The 15044-nt window shown below is 37.6% G+C and overlaps 2 protein-coding genes across 3 annotated transcripts in view; one reads left to right on the top strand and one right to left on the bottom strand.

The window, feature by feature from the left end:
- XPA (xeroderma pigmentosum, complementation group A) overlaps positions 1 to 5301 on the top strand; it is a 33657-nt gene extending 28356 nt beyond the window's left edge. Inside the window, exon 8 of one of the 2 annotated variants that reach the window (XR_001362946.1) lies at positions 4237 to 5301. The gene's annotated coding sequence lies outside the window, so the exon portion shown is untranslated. Of the gene's footprint in view, positions 1 to 2923; positions 2960 to 4236 lie in introns of those variants that run through there. The other variant, XR_001362945.1, reaches the window with a different exon arrangement.
- NCBP1 (nuclear cap binding protein subunit 1, 80kDa) overlaps positions 406 to 15044 on the bottom strand; it is a gene marked incomplete at its 5' end in the record, with an annotated part of 45359 nt that continues 30720 nt past the window's right edge. The window contains 10 exons of the mRNA XM_005870680.2: positions 406 to 932; positions 2013 to 2126; positions 2640 to 2768; positions 5308 to 5422; positions 7671 to 7774; positions 8566 to 8659; positions 9459 to 9561; positions 10852 to 10974; positions 13486 to 13589; positions 14703 to 14777. Coding sequence (XP_005870742.1) covers positions 819 to 932; positions 2013 to 2126; positions 2640 to 2768; positions 5308 to 5422; positions 7671 to 7774; positions 8566 to 8659; positions 9459 to 9561; positions 10852 to 10974; positions 13486 to 13589; positions 14703 to 14777 — 1075 coding nt within the window. The remainder of the gene's footprint in view (positions 933 to 2012; positions 2127 to 2639; positions 2769 to 5307; positions 5423 to 7670; positions 7775 to 8565; positions 8660 to 9458; positions 9562 to 10851; positions 10975 to 13485; positions 13590 to 14702; positions 14778 to 15044) is intronic.

Raw genomic sequence — 15044 nt, 5'->3', positions numbered from 1 at the left:
CAGAAATAAGTTATTTGGACCAGGTTCTATAGAAACAAAATCCAAACCTAAATCTAATCCCAAGTATAGAGTTTTAGCTAATTTAGCTATTTCTGGAGGAAATGACCAGGACCTCTAAGATAATGGTTCCCAAACTTGTCTGCACATTAGAATTGCACAAAAGCCTTAAAAACTATGGATGGTATGTGTTGCATGCCCCCCCCCCCCGAAATTGTGATTAATTTTAAAAATAACTGCTGAAGGTTGCCAGGTGACTTATGTTCAGACAGATTTAGGAACTGCTACTCTAACTTTTTAAATACAACTATTTTAAGGGAAAACTTCAAATGGAGGTAAGTACACCTTCAGTAAGAAATCACTAATTTTAAAGTAGACTGAGATGATAAATCATGAAATACCAAAATGTAAAAAACATATTTTTAGTTTTATTTTAGCCATGTTAGGTTATCCATAAGCTGTGAAAAGCTATGCTACTTGGTAATAAACCCATTGTTTCTATATACTACTTTGTAAGCTTGACCTCTAGGGTTCACATACCTCAAATCAGTTATCTTTTGTGCCTTAAGGAGAAAAAATGTCAATCAGAAAAGTTGTATCTGTCACATATAATACATCCTATGGTCATCGATCGTCACATTGTCATTAGGGAATATTTTTTTAGGGGTAATTACAGGCAACCAATGTCATATTCTTCACTGTCCTCCCTCTGTTTCCTTTATAAAGTGAAAGGAGCTACATGAAAGCAAGCATTCAAACCATCCGAAATAAGACAAATTAGACTTTAAAAAAAATCTTGACATGAAAGGAAAAAGGACCCCTTAGGCCTGTAGGGCACAGAACTGCTGGAACACAGCCAGGATGTGAGGGTCCAATTCAGCAGTGAAGAGCAGGTTCTCCAGGGTCACCATGTACTGCTGGATTATTTGGTGATGCTGTGGACACAAAAGGAGCATATAAGCAATCTTCCAGAATATTCCCCTCAGCAGCCCACCCATGCTGTGAAATGATGGGAATAACGGGCCCCTGAAAAGCCCCAACATTTGTAGAGGGAAATGAGGATGTTCAATAACTTTTAAAAAATGCAGTTCTGACCAGCTTCTATATAAATGCATTCATGCCTCATTAGCGATGCCTGCTGCTATCACTATTAGACTAGGTTAAGCTGGGTCTCTCTACTCTAATGAGGACAAAACAATATGACTTTAATAAAAGTAGCCCAGATAGGGATTGACCTAGGACGATTTTTTTAAAAGATGGAAGGTGGTATATGTTACAAATAGGAGTAGCACAATTGCTACTGTTTAAAACCATGGTTCTGAAATGTAAGAAAAATTTTGGAATCTCTTTGCAAAAGAAAAACATTAATAGAGATTAATAGAGAATTACCCAGTGATCTATTAATCTTTTTAAAATAGCTCATCTGTCCTATTGGAAATCACTGACTTACTAAGCCTATGTTAGAAAATGAAATCTTTTCTATATGCACCTATATAACTTGAATATACTCAGAGATCCCAAAAGAATTAGGGGTTGTTTTAATTGGCAATAACTAAATCTAGAGAGAATTTTTATTTGGAGATTTTAAAGAACTTTTTTTCCTTTTATGACTTCTAATTCATTAACTTTTCTAGAATAAATGAGGATTTGGGCTGTTTTGGAAGACACAGAATTGGTTCCACTCTCCTACCAAGCTTTAATGTAACTTTACTTTTCTAAGGGCACTTTTATCATCAGATTTAAGGACCTTTGTTAATATAATTACTATTCCCTGAACATTTGTTCTCTGCATTTTGTATTAAGCTAGGCTTTCTAGCAGAGAATGGCAATTAGGAGTTGGTGATAAGAACCAATTTAAGCCTAAATATTCTGAGCAACAGTAGGAGCAAATGGAGATGAACTAAAGTACTTATGGGTATTATATAACCTCCTGACAAATTTTATGATTTTTAAAAATGTAGTATCTTTGCAGCTGAGAATAGTGATATTTATTATCTAATCAGATTCCCACAAACCTGTAAGAAGATCTGCTGGAGCCTCTCTATACAGTTTTTATACCACGGTGTTAATATGCTGGTCCCGTCCGTCTCACATCGTACTAAATGCTCAGTCAAGATCATGATAAAGCGCTGGAAAGGGGTTACAGAGTTAGAGGTGTTAAGAGTGAATTAATTCTTCAGAAACAATCACACTTTTGACCAAGAGACTGTAAAGGTGCTATCTGTTCTGCTGTCTTTATGATATGTAACTTTCATAATTCAACAAATATTGTCTACAAAGGCACACCAGTAATAATGTGAGTTAGTACATCCTCTTCTAGATTACTTAGGACATAATCAGAAATGTTAAAGAGGAATCTATGCACAATAATGTTCATCAAGAAGAAAAACAGTCATTAAATGATAATGATTGGGCATAATGAGATAAGTATTTAACATAAACATTCTGAGTTTTTAAAGCCTGGAAAAATGCTCATGCAAGAATGCTGAGTAAGCAACACAATTTGGAGATATACATGGTTAACCCCAAGTGCTCAGCTTTTATTTCCTTTGTATTTTTAACTTTTATAACTACAAATAACATTTTTTAAACTAAAGGAATATATATTTCTTTTTACATATCAATGACCCAAGCCAAAATACCTGAAATATGACAAGGAAGAGGTTCTTTTGTTCACTCTGAGCGGATTCCACTTTTTCCTGCAGTCTTTCTATTTGCTCTTCAAGAGCCCCATCTTTCCTGTCACTGCTTCTGTCATCATCATCACTTCTCTACAGAAAGCAAAGGAACAAAAGGAAAATGCCATTTAGAATGCTACTGTATTAAATCCCATCAAGTAAGGGAAATACTTTATTCTGTCCGATCAAATACTATTTGGAGACTTGTATTCTATTTTTTAAAGTATGTTTTTATTGATTTTTTTTAGAGATAGAAACATCGGCGGCTGCCTCCTGCATGGCCCCCACCAGGGATTGAGCCCACAAACTGGGAATGTGCCCTGATGAAAATCAAACTGGTGACTTCTTCATTCATAGGTTGATGCTCAACCACTGAGCCACACGGGCTGAAGGCTTGTGTTCTATAGGGAAAGTACCCCCCCCCCCCCCCACACACACACAGACATCCCAAAGTCCTAGGACCAGAGAAATTTAGTGGCACTTGAATAATAGCAGTGGGAGTGTTTGCTATTAAACAGGAGTTATGCCTTTTACAAGATAGTCCAATCGGAGGAAATGTGTATCATATTTTTCCTCTAGTCAAGATGAAAACAACTTTGAGCTCCTGGAAAATATACTTGATTCTTGTTATTCATCATAGCTATGCTTTCTGAAGTAGCTGTGAGTCCAGAATTAGTTACTACTGAACCATTGCTCTTAGAGGGTTACATTCTTGGGGAGCCTCTTGTCACATGTTCATCAAATAATTAATATATAACCTTGTTTTACGTGTTTCTTTTTAAAGATATCTAAATCTTGCCCTAGCCAGTTTTGTGCAATGGTTAAAACGTCGGTCTGTAAACTTAATTCCCGGTCCCAGTTGGGGTACGTGTGGGAGGCAACCAATAAATGGGTCTCTCTCTCCCTTCCACTCTCTAAAACCAATGGAAAAAAGTATTGGCAGGTGAGGATTAACAACAAAAATATATAAATCGTACAAATAATTATATACAATATATTGATTTCAGAGAGGAAAGGAGAGAATCGTTGATCAGCTGCCTGCTACACGCCCCACGCCAGGGTTAGATCCCGCAACCTGGGCATGTGCTCTGACTGGAAATCGAGCCATGACCTTCTGGTTCATAGGTTGACCCTCTGAGCCATGCTGGCCGGGCTATAGTATTTCTCTATACAGAAACACTAGCTGAGAAGGACTTAACATTTTCCTGACTCTTAGTAATATAACTAAATTTCTTTGGCTTTCAGCCTCTCAGAATGCTGACCACTTCCCCGCGCATTAATCTTCACCTGAGGATATTTTTTCCGTTGATTTTTAGAGAGGAGAGGTTTTAATAAACCAGTCATCATCTTGTAAGTCCATAAATTTAGCTATTTTTCCATAGCTTTATCACACACTACAGATACTGCTTTTTGATGGAGCATCCTCATATACAGATTGGTAAATTTCCTCTTCCTTTTTCTGGGTGTACATTGTTGATTCATGAACATTGGATTCACAACCAACAGCACTGTAAGTCATGCCTGGACAAAGCTAATCTAACCCATGTATTTTCCCCATCAGGCACATCATGGCCTCCTTGTACTTAGGAACACTAGACAGCCCTTCAGTCCTATGCCGGGGACCATTTTAAACAGTGAAATAACCAAAACGCCAGCATAGAAGGAAAACAAAAAGTACAAATAATGTGGCACTAAATAACACCATCAAGAGGACACTTTAAAATAGGAGAACTGAAACAAGGCAGAATTGAGTTGTTCAGTCTCAGCTGGGAACAAGCCCACTGGGCAACTCGGAATGTCCACTGCTCTGCATATGTCTGCCATGATCAGGAAAGCACCGTGAGTATTGAGATTATAAATAAGTTTTAGTGAGTAGGTGAGTTTGTAAAAATAGAAGCTCCAAATAAGGACAGAAAATGTATTCTTGTAACTCTGCTATTTATTCAACAAAGCAGATGACCAATAAAAACCGACAGTGCTTTCCAGTCATTAATAAATCTCTATCTGCCCATTTGAGCAGTAACAGAAGGGTAGCTTGCTAATCTTTCACCCTCTAATGGGACACACAAAAACTGGGCAGGCCCTTACATAGCTCAAGAGGCTCATCCTTGTAATAGTTGATAAATGGCTGTCTGACAGGCAATTCACAGCAGACTGTTTTAAGACTCTGCTGGCAATGATGTGCTCAATATACTTCTGTTAAGCTTTAACAGTTGCCTTCTAACTTACCCTGATGAACTTAAAGAGTATTCACCAAGGTTATTTTTGTTTTTAAAGGCAGAAGTCATGATTTTACAGATTAAGGGAATAGGCTCAGATGTTACATGACTTTCCCAGTGTCACAGCCATCAAGTGGCAGAGCCAGAAACTGACTCCAGGTGTGTTACATTCCAAGATCCTTTTAGCAAGAAGGTAGGCAGCACCAAATTTGGAAAGCCCATTTCTTTCCAGGTAACACTCTATTGGTGAGCCCTGTCTATGAGAGCCTCTTCTATTCCCCAAACAAAATGATCAGAACCTCCTCACTCTGCTTTTATCTCTAACACACCTGTTTTGGGGTCTGCCGAATTTTGAATATTTTCAAAGAGTTTCTGGTGTACGTTGACCTTTTATGAGTAGAAAGAAGACTTACCCGTTTGTGCTGTCTTGCGAGTTTTTCTTTAGCTTCATCCAGCTCTTTCTGTATCTTCAGAACGTGTTTGTTCATCTTACGAATTGTAGAGTGCAGGATTTCCCAAACAAACAATCTTAAAGTAAAATGGCATTTGGTTACTGTATGCTAACCTATGCTTACAGAAAATAAGATCTCTCAACTTTTATAACCTACTCACTCTTAAGGTCTGGTATAGCCTTCCACTCTTTAGGCAGAATTAGTCATATTGTCCCCATCAACATGTAAGCATCTATCACTACCCATTAGACCAGTGATGGCGAACCTTTTGAGCTCGGCGTGTCAGCATTTTGAAAAACCCTAACTTAACTCTGGTGCCGTGTCACATATAGAAATTTTTTGATATTTGCAACCATAGTAAAACAAAGATTTATATTTTTGATATTTATTTTATATATTTAAATGCCATTTAACAAAGAAAAATCAACCAAAAAAATGAGTTTGCGTGTCACCTCTGACACGCGTGTCATAGGTTCGCCATCACTGCATTAGACTCAGGTGAGCTTCCTGAAGGCAATACTGGGTTCTTGTCATTTTTCTTGTTTCCATTGCCTACGAGATACACACATTGAAGAAATGTGTGCATATTCATTGAAATGAAATGGCAAGCCAGAAAAAACATGAACAAAACTACATGTTCTCATTTAAACACTAAATATTGGAATTTTCTTGAAATGAAGACCTAATCTGAGGCTCATTCTACATGCTTTATACTATTTAGCACACACTCAGCCAATTCTCTTAGAACATTTAAGAAACTCATTAGTTGATAATAGCTGTAAACTGCTGGGCTTTTAAGAGTAAGATAAATATTTTGCCCTAGCCGGTCTGGCTCAGTGGATAGAGCGTCGGCCTGCGGACTGAATGGTCCCGGGTTCGATTCCGGCCAAGGGCACATGCCCGGGTTGCAGGCTCCATCCCCAGTGGGGGGTGTTGCAGGAGGCAGCCCATCAATGATTCTCTCTCATTGATGTTTCTAGCTCTCTCTCCCTCTCCCTTCCTCTCTGAAATCAATAGAAATATATTTTAAAAAAAAGAGTAAGATAAATATTTGTATGTCAGCTACCTTATCAGCAAATTGCTAAAGTACCAGAATCACCTTGTAGGTGCTTTTAAGTGACTTCTTAACTACTTTTCTGTCTATAAAGTAGGTCTCCTTACCCCAAGACATAGAAGAGTAGTACTTCCTTGTACAAATTCTGACTTGGATGACAGTTTTAAGTGGAAGATTGTCTTACTATCTGTTTCGAATGTTAACAGACAGGATTAAAAAAAAGAGTACTTTAACTCTGGAAAGGGTGGTCAGAGAGAACTTCACAGAAATAGCTGAGCTTGGACAGAGCTCTTGAGCAATGTATCCATTCAAGAATGCATGTGTTTGAATTCCAGCTCTGCACTGAGCTATGCAACTTTGGGCAAGCTACTTAAGCACTCTGTAACACTTTCTACTTTGTAAAATATGGAGGATAATGTAACCTCTTTTGCAGTGGTGTTGTAAATGAGCTGCAAATGTAAATCACTCAGGATAATGGCTAACACATACTTGGGTAGTCACTTTTTTGCGAGTTTGCAAGTCTGTTGCTTTCATTTGTGAATGCCAACTTAGCCAGTATGATAACCTTAGATCATATCCTTTCACCCTAAGGACTCAGTTTATTTCAGACCAGTGTCCTCTGCCAATAACAGACACAATGAAAAGGATAAATGCTTAGTGTTTAAATTTTTATGTCTTTGTAAGTAATTTCCCTTTGTTCCCTGTTTTGTGTCAATTCCTGTTGTCTGAGTCCTGATCAATCAACTTCATGAATAAGAACCAAACTTAATGAAAAGTCTCTTTCCTTTAGGGGGAAATGGGTGTAGAATGAACCTTCTGCATTAAATCCAGGATTTTTATGACTGAGGTGAGACCTCCCTCCCTCACAGGCATCTGGGTGTCCACCACGCTTCCCTCAGTTCTCTAAGGATGTATATTTAATCTGTGGCTATTCTCCCAGTTCCTAGTGTGCATTCTAGGTCCCCAATGGAGCTGGAATTCTTTTCCGTGTTCCATTGTCTAGCGAGACTCTGACACACAGCCTGATCTTCTCTAATAATTTAGATCCTTATCAGCATTTCTACTTGACTGGTTGAGTCCTGATTCAACTTACACGTGTGTCCCTAAGAGACACTGCAACCTGACTGGCTGTATTTCCACTGCCCGGGTATCTGACCATTAGTACATATTAATATCAACCTGGTTTGGATCAAAATTTGTAGCTCATGTGTAAGAACACACAAAAAACAATTCTTAGAGAATAAGAACTTTGTAAAATAATTCATATTACCTAATAAAGTCACGAGATAGTTCTGAAGAGAAGATCCAATTTGCTACTGCAGCACAGTCAACAATCTGTGTACGAATCATCTTGTCTACTAGTACAGCAATCATCTACAATGAGAGATAAATCGCACTTATACATAGGCCATAATAATCCCACTGCTAGAAAAGTAAAATAGAATGGTTGTAAGACTTATTCTGCCTTCTCCTTAGCTCTGGTACTTATTGCAGGAATACTATAACACCAATAAAGATTGAGCAAAAAAAAGAAAAACTCTGAATGGTAACACAAACTTAAAAAAAATTTAGATAAAACATTTCTATATTTTTGAAGTGTGAGAGTGGTATTATCATAAAAATCTTAAATGTATTCTGAAACCTATTTAAATGCCTCTGTATAACTCATGGTATAAAAACAATACATTAAGATTGAAAAATCTGGTGTGTGTTTGCAGAAACTGGTTAACTATTTCCTACCCTATTGGTAGAATCTTTAATTTGTACTATTTAAAATGTGTTGAGCTCTGGGTGTTTGACTCAGTAGATAGAGCGTCGGCCTATGGACTGAAGGGTCCTGGATTGCAGGCTCGATCCCCGGTGAGGGGGCAGCCGATCAATGATTATCATAGATGTTTCTATCTTTCCCTTTCTCTCTGAAATCAATAAAAATGTATTTTAAAAAACGTGCTGATATTATAGTCCCAAATCATAATACTTGCTCTTAAAAAAAACCTCAACCAAATATCATTAATTCACAGCATTAAAAAAATTACATAGATTTAAAAACCATCCTATAGACAGTCAAATGTCATGTTTACAAACTGAAACAATGGTAATAAATAGCCTTGTTTTTATACCCTATACAATAAGAGCCTCAACATGTATAATTAAGTAGTTTTTACCTGTGGATGGTTCCTCCAGACCTCAAACATAACTCTTAGAACATGTAACTTTCCTTCATCACTTTCAGCTAGGGTTTTGAAGACTTCATGAAACCTTTTGATAGTGGGAGAAAAAAATACTACTTAAAAACTTATTCATTAAGCATTTTACTGTTTCAAAGACTTTTCAGTATTAATTTACAGTGCAAAATAACCAAATGTTAACCATTAAGGATATATAGAAAAGGAATGATTAGAAATTCAGTTTGTATGTAATTTGTCACAAAATCTTAAGAGATTTACAATATACCATTGTTAGCCCAGGACTACAGTTTACTGTGTATCTAAGAATAAGTGAGGTCTAAGGAATCATCTCCAAACACTGGTGATGTGTTCTGTGTGACTCACATTCTGTGGGAACCCTGCAAGTAATATAGGCTGAGACAGGGCGAGGAGGTCAGTTTCTCTGTTTGGCTGGAGGAATATCTGTATGTTCTAATTCTGGACTGTCTGACGAGTTAGAAAGCTTTCTTTAGATGTCAAACTGAGTGGCTCCCAAAAATGCAGTGGACTCTCATTTCTGCTTAAGTTTCTTTAGGAAGATGTCTAGACAGGGTAGGAGTTTCTTGACTATATACTAGTATATGACTGTCCTAAGGACCCAAGTTTTCCACTGGTTTCTCTAAAGGTCTATATAAAAAAATGCATTCCATGTATATATGTAAACTACATACAGATGACAGAAGCCATAGGACAAGGATTTTAGTTACCACAAACCAAAACCCATTGTATCAAGTTACATTGTAATACTAAGATCTTCATATTCAGCAACTTTAGGTAAAAATGACTATTCTGCTGGTATTCAAGCAAAGTTCAAAACCTAAAGAAAGGGGGTGTGTTCTTGTTACACTTACTTTGCAAGAGCACTGAAGGAATGGCTGAATGATTTGGCTGCCAAATGTAGCAGAGTCTGCACAAAAACCTCTATTTTCAATGGGTTAAAGCTGAATCCTTCATCTGAAAAATATTCCATAGTAAGACAGAACCTAAGTACAGCAATTCCTTGGTCCCTCACCTGGAATGCTAAACAGATGGTGTGCTCACATCTAAACACCAAGTCAGACACCCATGTAACATCTGTGAGTACTAACAGGCAATAAAAGACCACCACTGATTTCAGATACTCAAGATATAAAACTAAGCATAATCGTAATTCTTCATTTTTTGGCTATTTCCCTAATTCTTCTATGTGATCCATTTCTTTTATAAATATCACATAGATTTCCTTGTTCTTATCTCTCTATATGGTAGCAAGGTAAATTCTATAATAATAAAAGCGTAATATGCTAATTAGACCGGAGAGCCGAATGACCTTCTGGACGTCCTTCTGGACGAAGCCGGGGTTGCAAGGGCCAAGCCCCTAGCACAAATTTCGTACATTGGACCTTTAGTATATTAATAAAAAAAAAAAATTACAGTAAACTCTAAACACTTCAGTCTATGTCCTAAGAAGTCTGACAATGTCTAAATTTAATATACTTTTGACTTAGGCTTTCTAATTACATTTTCTCTAAAATCCTAAGTGTGTTAGAAAAATCCAAACAAAATCCCAGTAATAAATAACCCAAAGACCATTAATGTTTTATTTTGATTAGCCCTTTTTTTATGCACGTCTTATTCAGATCTAATAAAAAAAATTTTTTTCTCCTGAAAGCTACCTAGTTGTCGCAGATTTTCATCTGTTTTACTGATTTGTCTGTATCATTTGTTCGTGTGGTTTTCAAGATGTGTTTTACATGTGATAAGGCAAGTCCCTCTCAACACTTGTCTTATCCATTTATTGATTCAAGGAAACTTATAAATTATTTTGTCAACTTTCCTATTCTTCCCCTCCAAATACCTAGGGATTTTCACTGGAATTACATGATACATAGTCAGTATTAAACATTATTATTATAACAGTTTAATTTGGAGAAAATATCCAACTTTGTAATACACCAAATCTTCCCAAACCTCTCTAAAGTGAAAGCAGGGAATGCCTAAAAATCTTTCAATGATAGCAGTATATTGTGCTTTGCATTTAGTTTATATACATAATCCAAGCTATTTCATAAGGATGTTAGAATCTCTTTAAGGGAGAAAATTCCTAGGTACTAGGTACAACTGACAGGCTGAACAGACTTCAAAGGAATATAGTGATTTATGAGCATCTAATGAGATTTAAAAGGAGCGCATGTTGCCAGAGTTATGTTCATGCTCTAACCTGGCCTATACATAGTCCTCTCAAGAAATATTTAATTCCCTTACCGTCATCATCATCCTGGTTCGGATTTGGTACATCTTTCAGAATGCTGAAGATTTCATCACTGGTTGCTTTACTTTTAAAGGCAACAGCTAAACAGAGGGCAACCGAATGTCCAGGAAGAGAATCTATGCACAGAAAAGGGGGGAGGGGGAGGGAGGGTGTAGGTCAGGTTTTAAGATTATTCCTGCAAATAGTTAAATTAACTGAGACACTAAAAACAATAGTTTGTTTTTTTTAACAGAATACTCTTTATCCCAAGATCAATATTTAATCTGTACAAAGATAACACATGTGAAAGTTACATTTAATAAGTCAAGGCTTTTTACCTAAAATAAGGCATAATTCTCACTTCAACACTTAAGAGCACTTCGCTAACTGAAATTAGCAGTACAAGGTGTGTTGATCTTCTTCAGGGATGAGAATGAAGGGAACTGTGAATACAGTTAAATAGTCCTTTGATATCCTCAAGTCCCTAGGCTTCTGTAAGCTGAAAAGCTGAGAATCAATATATTCCTCTTTCAATTTTGCAAATTCCCCTTTCCTCCCCCCCTTTTCTGCGATAGAGCAAACTGAGTTTGGGTTTGAACAAGATGAAGGCTGCCAACTTAAAGTTTTTTCTTCTTTTTTCTTTTTCTGAGTCCATACACAAGCCAGATGTTCATGAGCTGTGTTTACTACTGGTTAATATCTATCAAGTCCTTATTGTATGAAATTTGTGCTAGCGTATGCTGTAAGGCATCACCAGAGCAACACACTTTTAATGTAAGGTAGACAAAGGTAACAATTAAAAAGGAAGTTCTGACATAGAATATGAGTTAGTAGGCACTTGGAATGAATAAAGTAAATTACAATAGGTCACTTGTACTTTGTGCTTTTCCTTGAAACTGGGAAAGAAAGTAAGTGACAGAAAAAAGAATCCCTGGAACCAAGGTGTCTATATTGTGGCTGGGGAACCAAGATATTCACAAAGGGAAGTAGCCACAAAGCAACACAAAACTGGCTTGCTGAAGGTTAAAAATATTTAGTCATGGAGGTTGGTCTAGACCCGTGGTTGGCAAACTGCGGCTCTCGAGCCACATGCGGCTCTTTGGCCCCTTGAGTATGGCCACGAAGTTTCAATCGCACTGTACGTGCGCGCCCGCATGTGGTATTTTGTGGAAGAGCCACACTCAAGGGGCCGCAGTTTGCCGACCACTGGTCTAGACACTAGGAAGGGAACAGGGTCCAAAGATAGAAAGGGCTTTCCAGCCTGGGGCAATAGCACAAAGACAAAATCAAGAGCCAGAAGGATGGAAAAAAAGGAAGTGGGCCTGGCTGGAGTAGAGTTCCATGTGGGAAGAACTGACAAATGAAAAAGCAGGAACAACTGTTAGCAGGGCCTTAAATGTTAAGCTGAGTTGTTTCAATGGGAAAGAAGGAAGCCTGATGTTTAACAAAAGTCCTTGATATTAAAGACTGTCTTATAATTCTGAACCAGTACAAGGCAGAACTCAAAACTCAGCACTTCTAAGTGCCTCATCAAGCTTTGCTCTTTCAGGAAAGCACTGTGGTTAAGAGCAAGGCTGCTCAGTCAGTAAACCTGGACTTGGATCTGGGCTCTATCACTCAGAAGCAATTTCACTCTGGCTTTGCCTCTTTGAAGCATTTTCCTCATTGTAAAACTGATAAAATAAACATACCTATTTCTCAGAGTTGTTTTAAGAATTAAGGAAATATAGAAAATATATTTAGCCATGGGGGTTTATTTCATGGATAACAGGCGTAGTCTGAGGTGTAGGTGGAGAATAGGGAGTGCAGTACGAGGGCAAGAGAGAGGAGCAAGTTTCAAAATACAAAGAATCTACACAACATGAAATGGAAGGCTCATGGAGGAGCTGTGTTTAGTGCCATCTAAAAAGACTGACTTGGAAAAACTCCACACCTAACTCTCTACCAGTGGTGACTAATGGACACCTTACCTTCATTAAGTGTGAAGCACAAAATGGCATATCAAATTATAGTCCCTCTGGCTTATAATGCAATCTCACTGGTCAAAACATAGTGTATGTATATATACTGTGCTCCCACACCTGAATTGGTATCGATGATCAAGTTACATCTCTATTTTAATAAGTTCTGGCTATAAATTCATCTTGCTATGCTTAGCAATATTTAACATAATGTCATGACTATAACATAGTAACCAGTGTTAAAAGAAAAGTTACAAGCCAGTAATAACTAAGTGTATCACAATGAATCTTCAAAATGACAGAGCAGCTCCACCTGGTTTTGCTCAGTGGTTAGAACACTGGCCTGTGGACCTAAGGGTCACAGGTCCAATTCCCAGTCAAGGGCTTGTACCTCAGTTGTAGGTTCCCCAGCCCCAGTGGGGGCACGTGTGGGAGGCACCGATCAATGTCTCGTCTCTCCCCTCTCCCCACTTTCTTCCACTCTAGAAGTCAATGGGAAGAATATCCTCAGGTGAGGATTAAAAAAAAAAAAGGGCAAATAAAACAACAGTGACTAGTAACGGATCACCTTTCAAATAGAGAAAATATAAACCCAAGAAAGAGTTAACCTTTTCCTCAAATATAACTGATGTCAGAGAATACTTGCATTGTTACTTTTTAAAGACAGGGATTTATTTTATTACTTACTGCTACTTTCATCTCCATACTTGTAAATGCAGGTTGGGTTTGCAGGACATAGAACTGAGAAGGTAGGAGGAACAATATCTAATATACGCTGATGATAAGACAACCTACAATACAAATAAGAGCTTCAGAAATATCATTCATCAGTCCCATTCTTCATTAACATCCAACTTATTTGGAAAGTCACAATCTCCAGCACCCTCCCAGTACAATGCCAACTAATAAAAGAAGGAACAATGGAAAAAGAGAAACATCACTTAGCAATCATCATAATGGTGGCAGGTCAAAAGAGTTGCCAGTGGAGGTTTGGTGAAGAATAGGGTGATGTGGAGGTTTGACGAATAGGATGAGTATAACCTCAGAATATTTATTACCAAAAAATCAATTACAAAGGGAAAAATGGTGAATTTAGGTGGAGAAGCCTGACAGATAGAGACATAACCAGGTAGTCAAAGTTAACATCTCCAGTGGTGGGATGCACTATGAAGAGCAACAACAATGCAAGACTTGAGTCTGGTCATGAGGACACAGCAGGGTGACCCAAGAAAGTGAGGCCTAGATTCTTTACAACTGGTAAGGACATGAAAAATAGAATAATAACTGTTCATCACTGAGGAATGTGAAGATAATGACAACTAAATGCTGCTACATGTGTTCCTGGATAGGATTCTGAACCGGAAAGAAAAAAAGGCATTGTTAGGATAGCTGGCAAAATTTCAGCAGCATTCATGGACTGTATGGTGCTATCTGTACCAGAGCTGATTTCCTAATTTGAAGGGTGGTATGTTGATTGTCTTTGTTTTGGGGAAATATACAATGGATGGTTTAAGGTGACGAGATGTTATCTGCAGCTTGTTTCCAAAGGGTTCAGAGAAAGACCAATGTAATGGTGTACACATAGAGGAGAAAAAGGAGTGAGAACTAGAACAAATGTGGTAAAATGTTAATGAGGGAATCTGGATGAATAGGATAAAGTTCTTAGTATATTTTTCTCAAATAACAAAACAAAACAACCTTTTGGCTTAATTCACACAAAATCCAGATGTTATAGTTGCCTAATTTTTTTCAGCTTACATCTTGATTAAAAACTAACAAGGAAGAGGTGCAGGTAGTTGGATTTTAAAAATTACATTCTGGACATAGACCACAAATGCAGAAGAGAAAAATCCTCCCACAAAAATTAGGAGACCTAAGTTAAGGAGAAAACACAAAGAACTTACCTCATACATTTTTCTAGAACTTCTTTTACAAACTTTGGTTTGGGACTATCAGGATCTTGAGTAAGACAATCTGACCTAATGAGGAAACATAGTTTTCTAAGTTCTTACACTGAATCTGTACTTATACCTAACTTGTACTTAGCTAAAAATAGATTCTACCTAAATTATTTCATTTATGTATCTACACTAATAAAAGAGAAACATGGTAATTAGCGTACGACCGCTACCCTTTTCATTGGCTAATCAGTGAGTATATGCAAATTAACTGTCAGCCAAGATGGCGGCCGGCAGCCAGGCACTGAAGCGAGCACGAGGCTTGCTTGCTGCAGACTCCAACATTCC

The sequence above is a fragment of the Myotis brandtii genome, unplaced genomic scaffold (genome assembly GCF_000412655.1).
Source record: "Myotis brandtii unplaced genomic scaffold, ASM41265v1 scaffold320, whole genome shotgun sequence".
In the NCBI taxonomy this organism is placed as follows: Eukaryota; Metazoa; Chordata; class Mammalia; order Chiroptera; family Vespertilionidae; genus Myotis; species Myotis brandtii.
The sequence above is the reverse complement of the archived record's forward strand: the minus strand, read 5'-3'. Positions and strand labels throughout refer to the sequence as shown.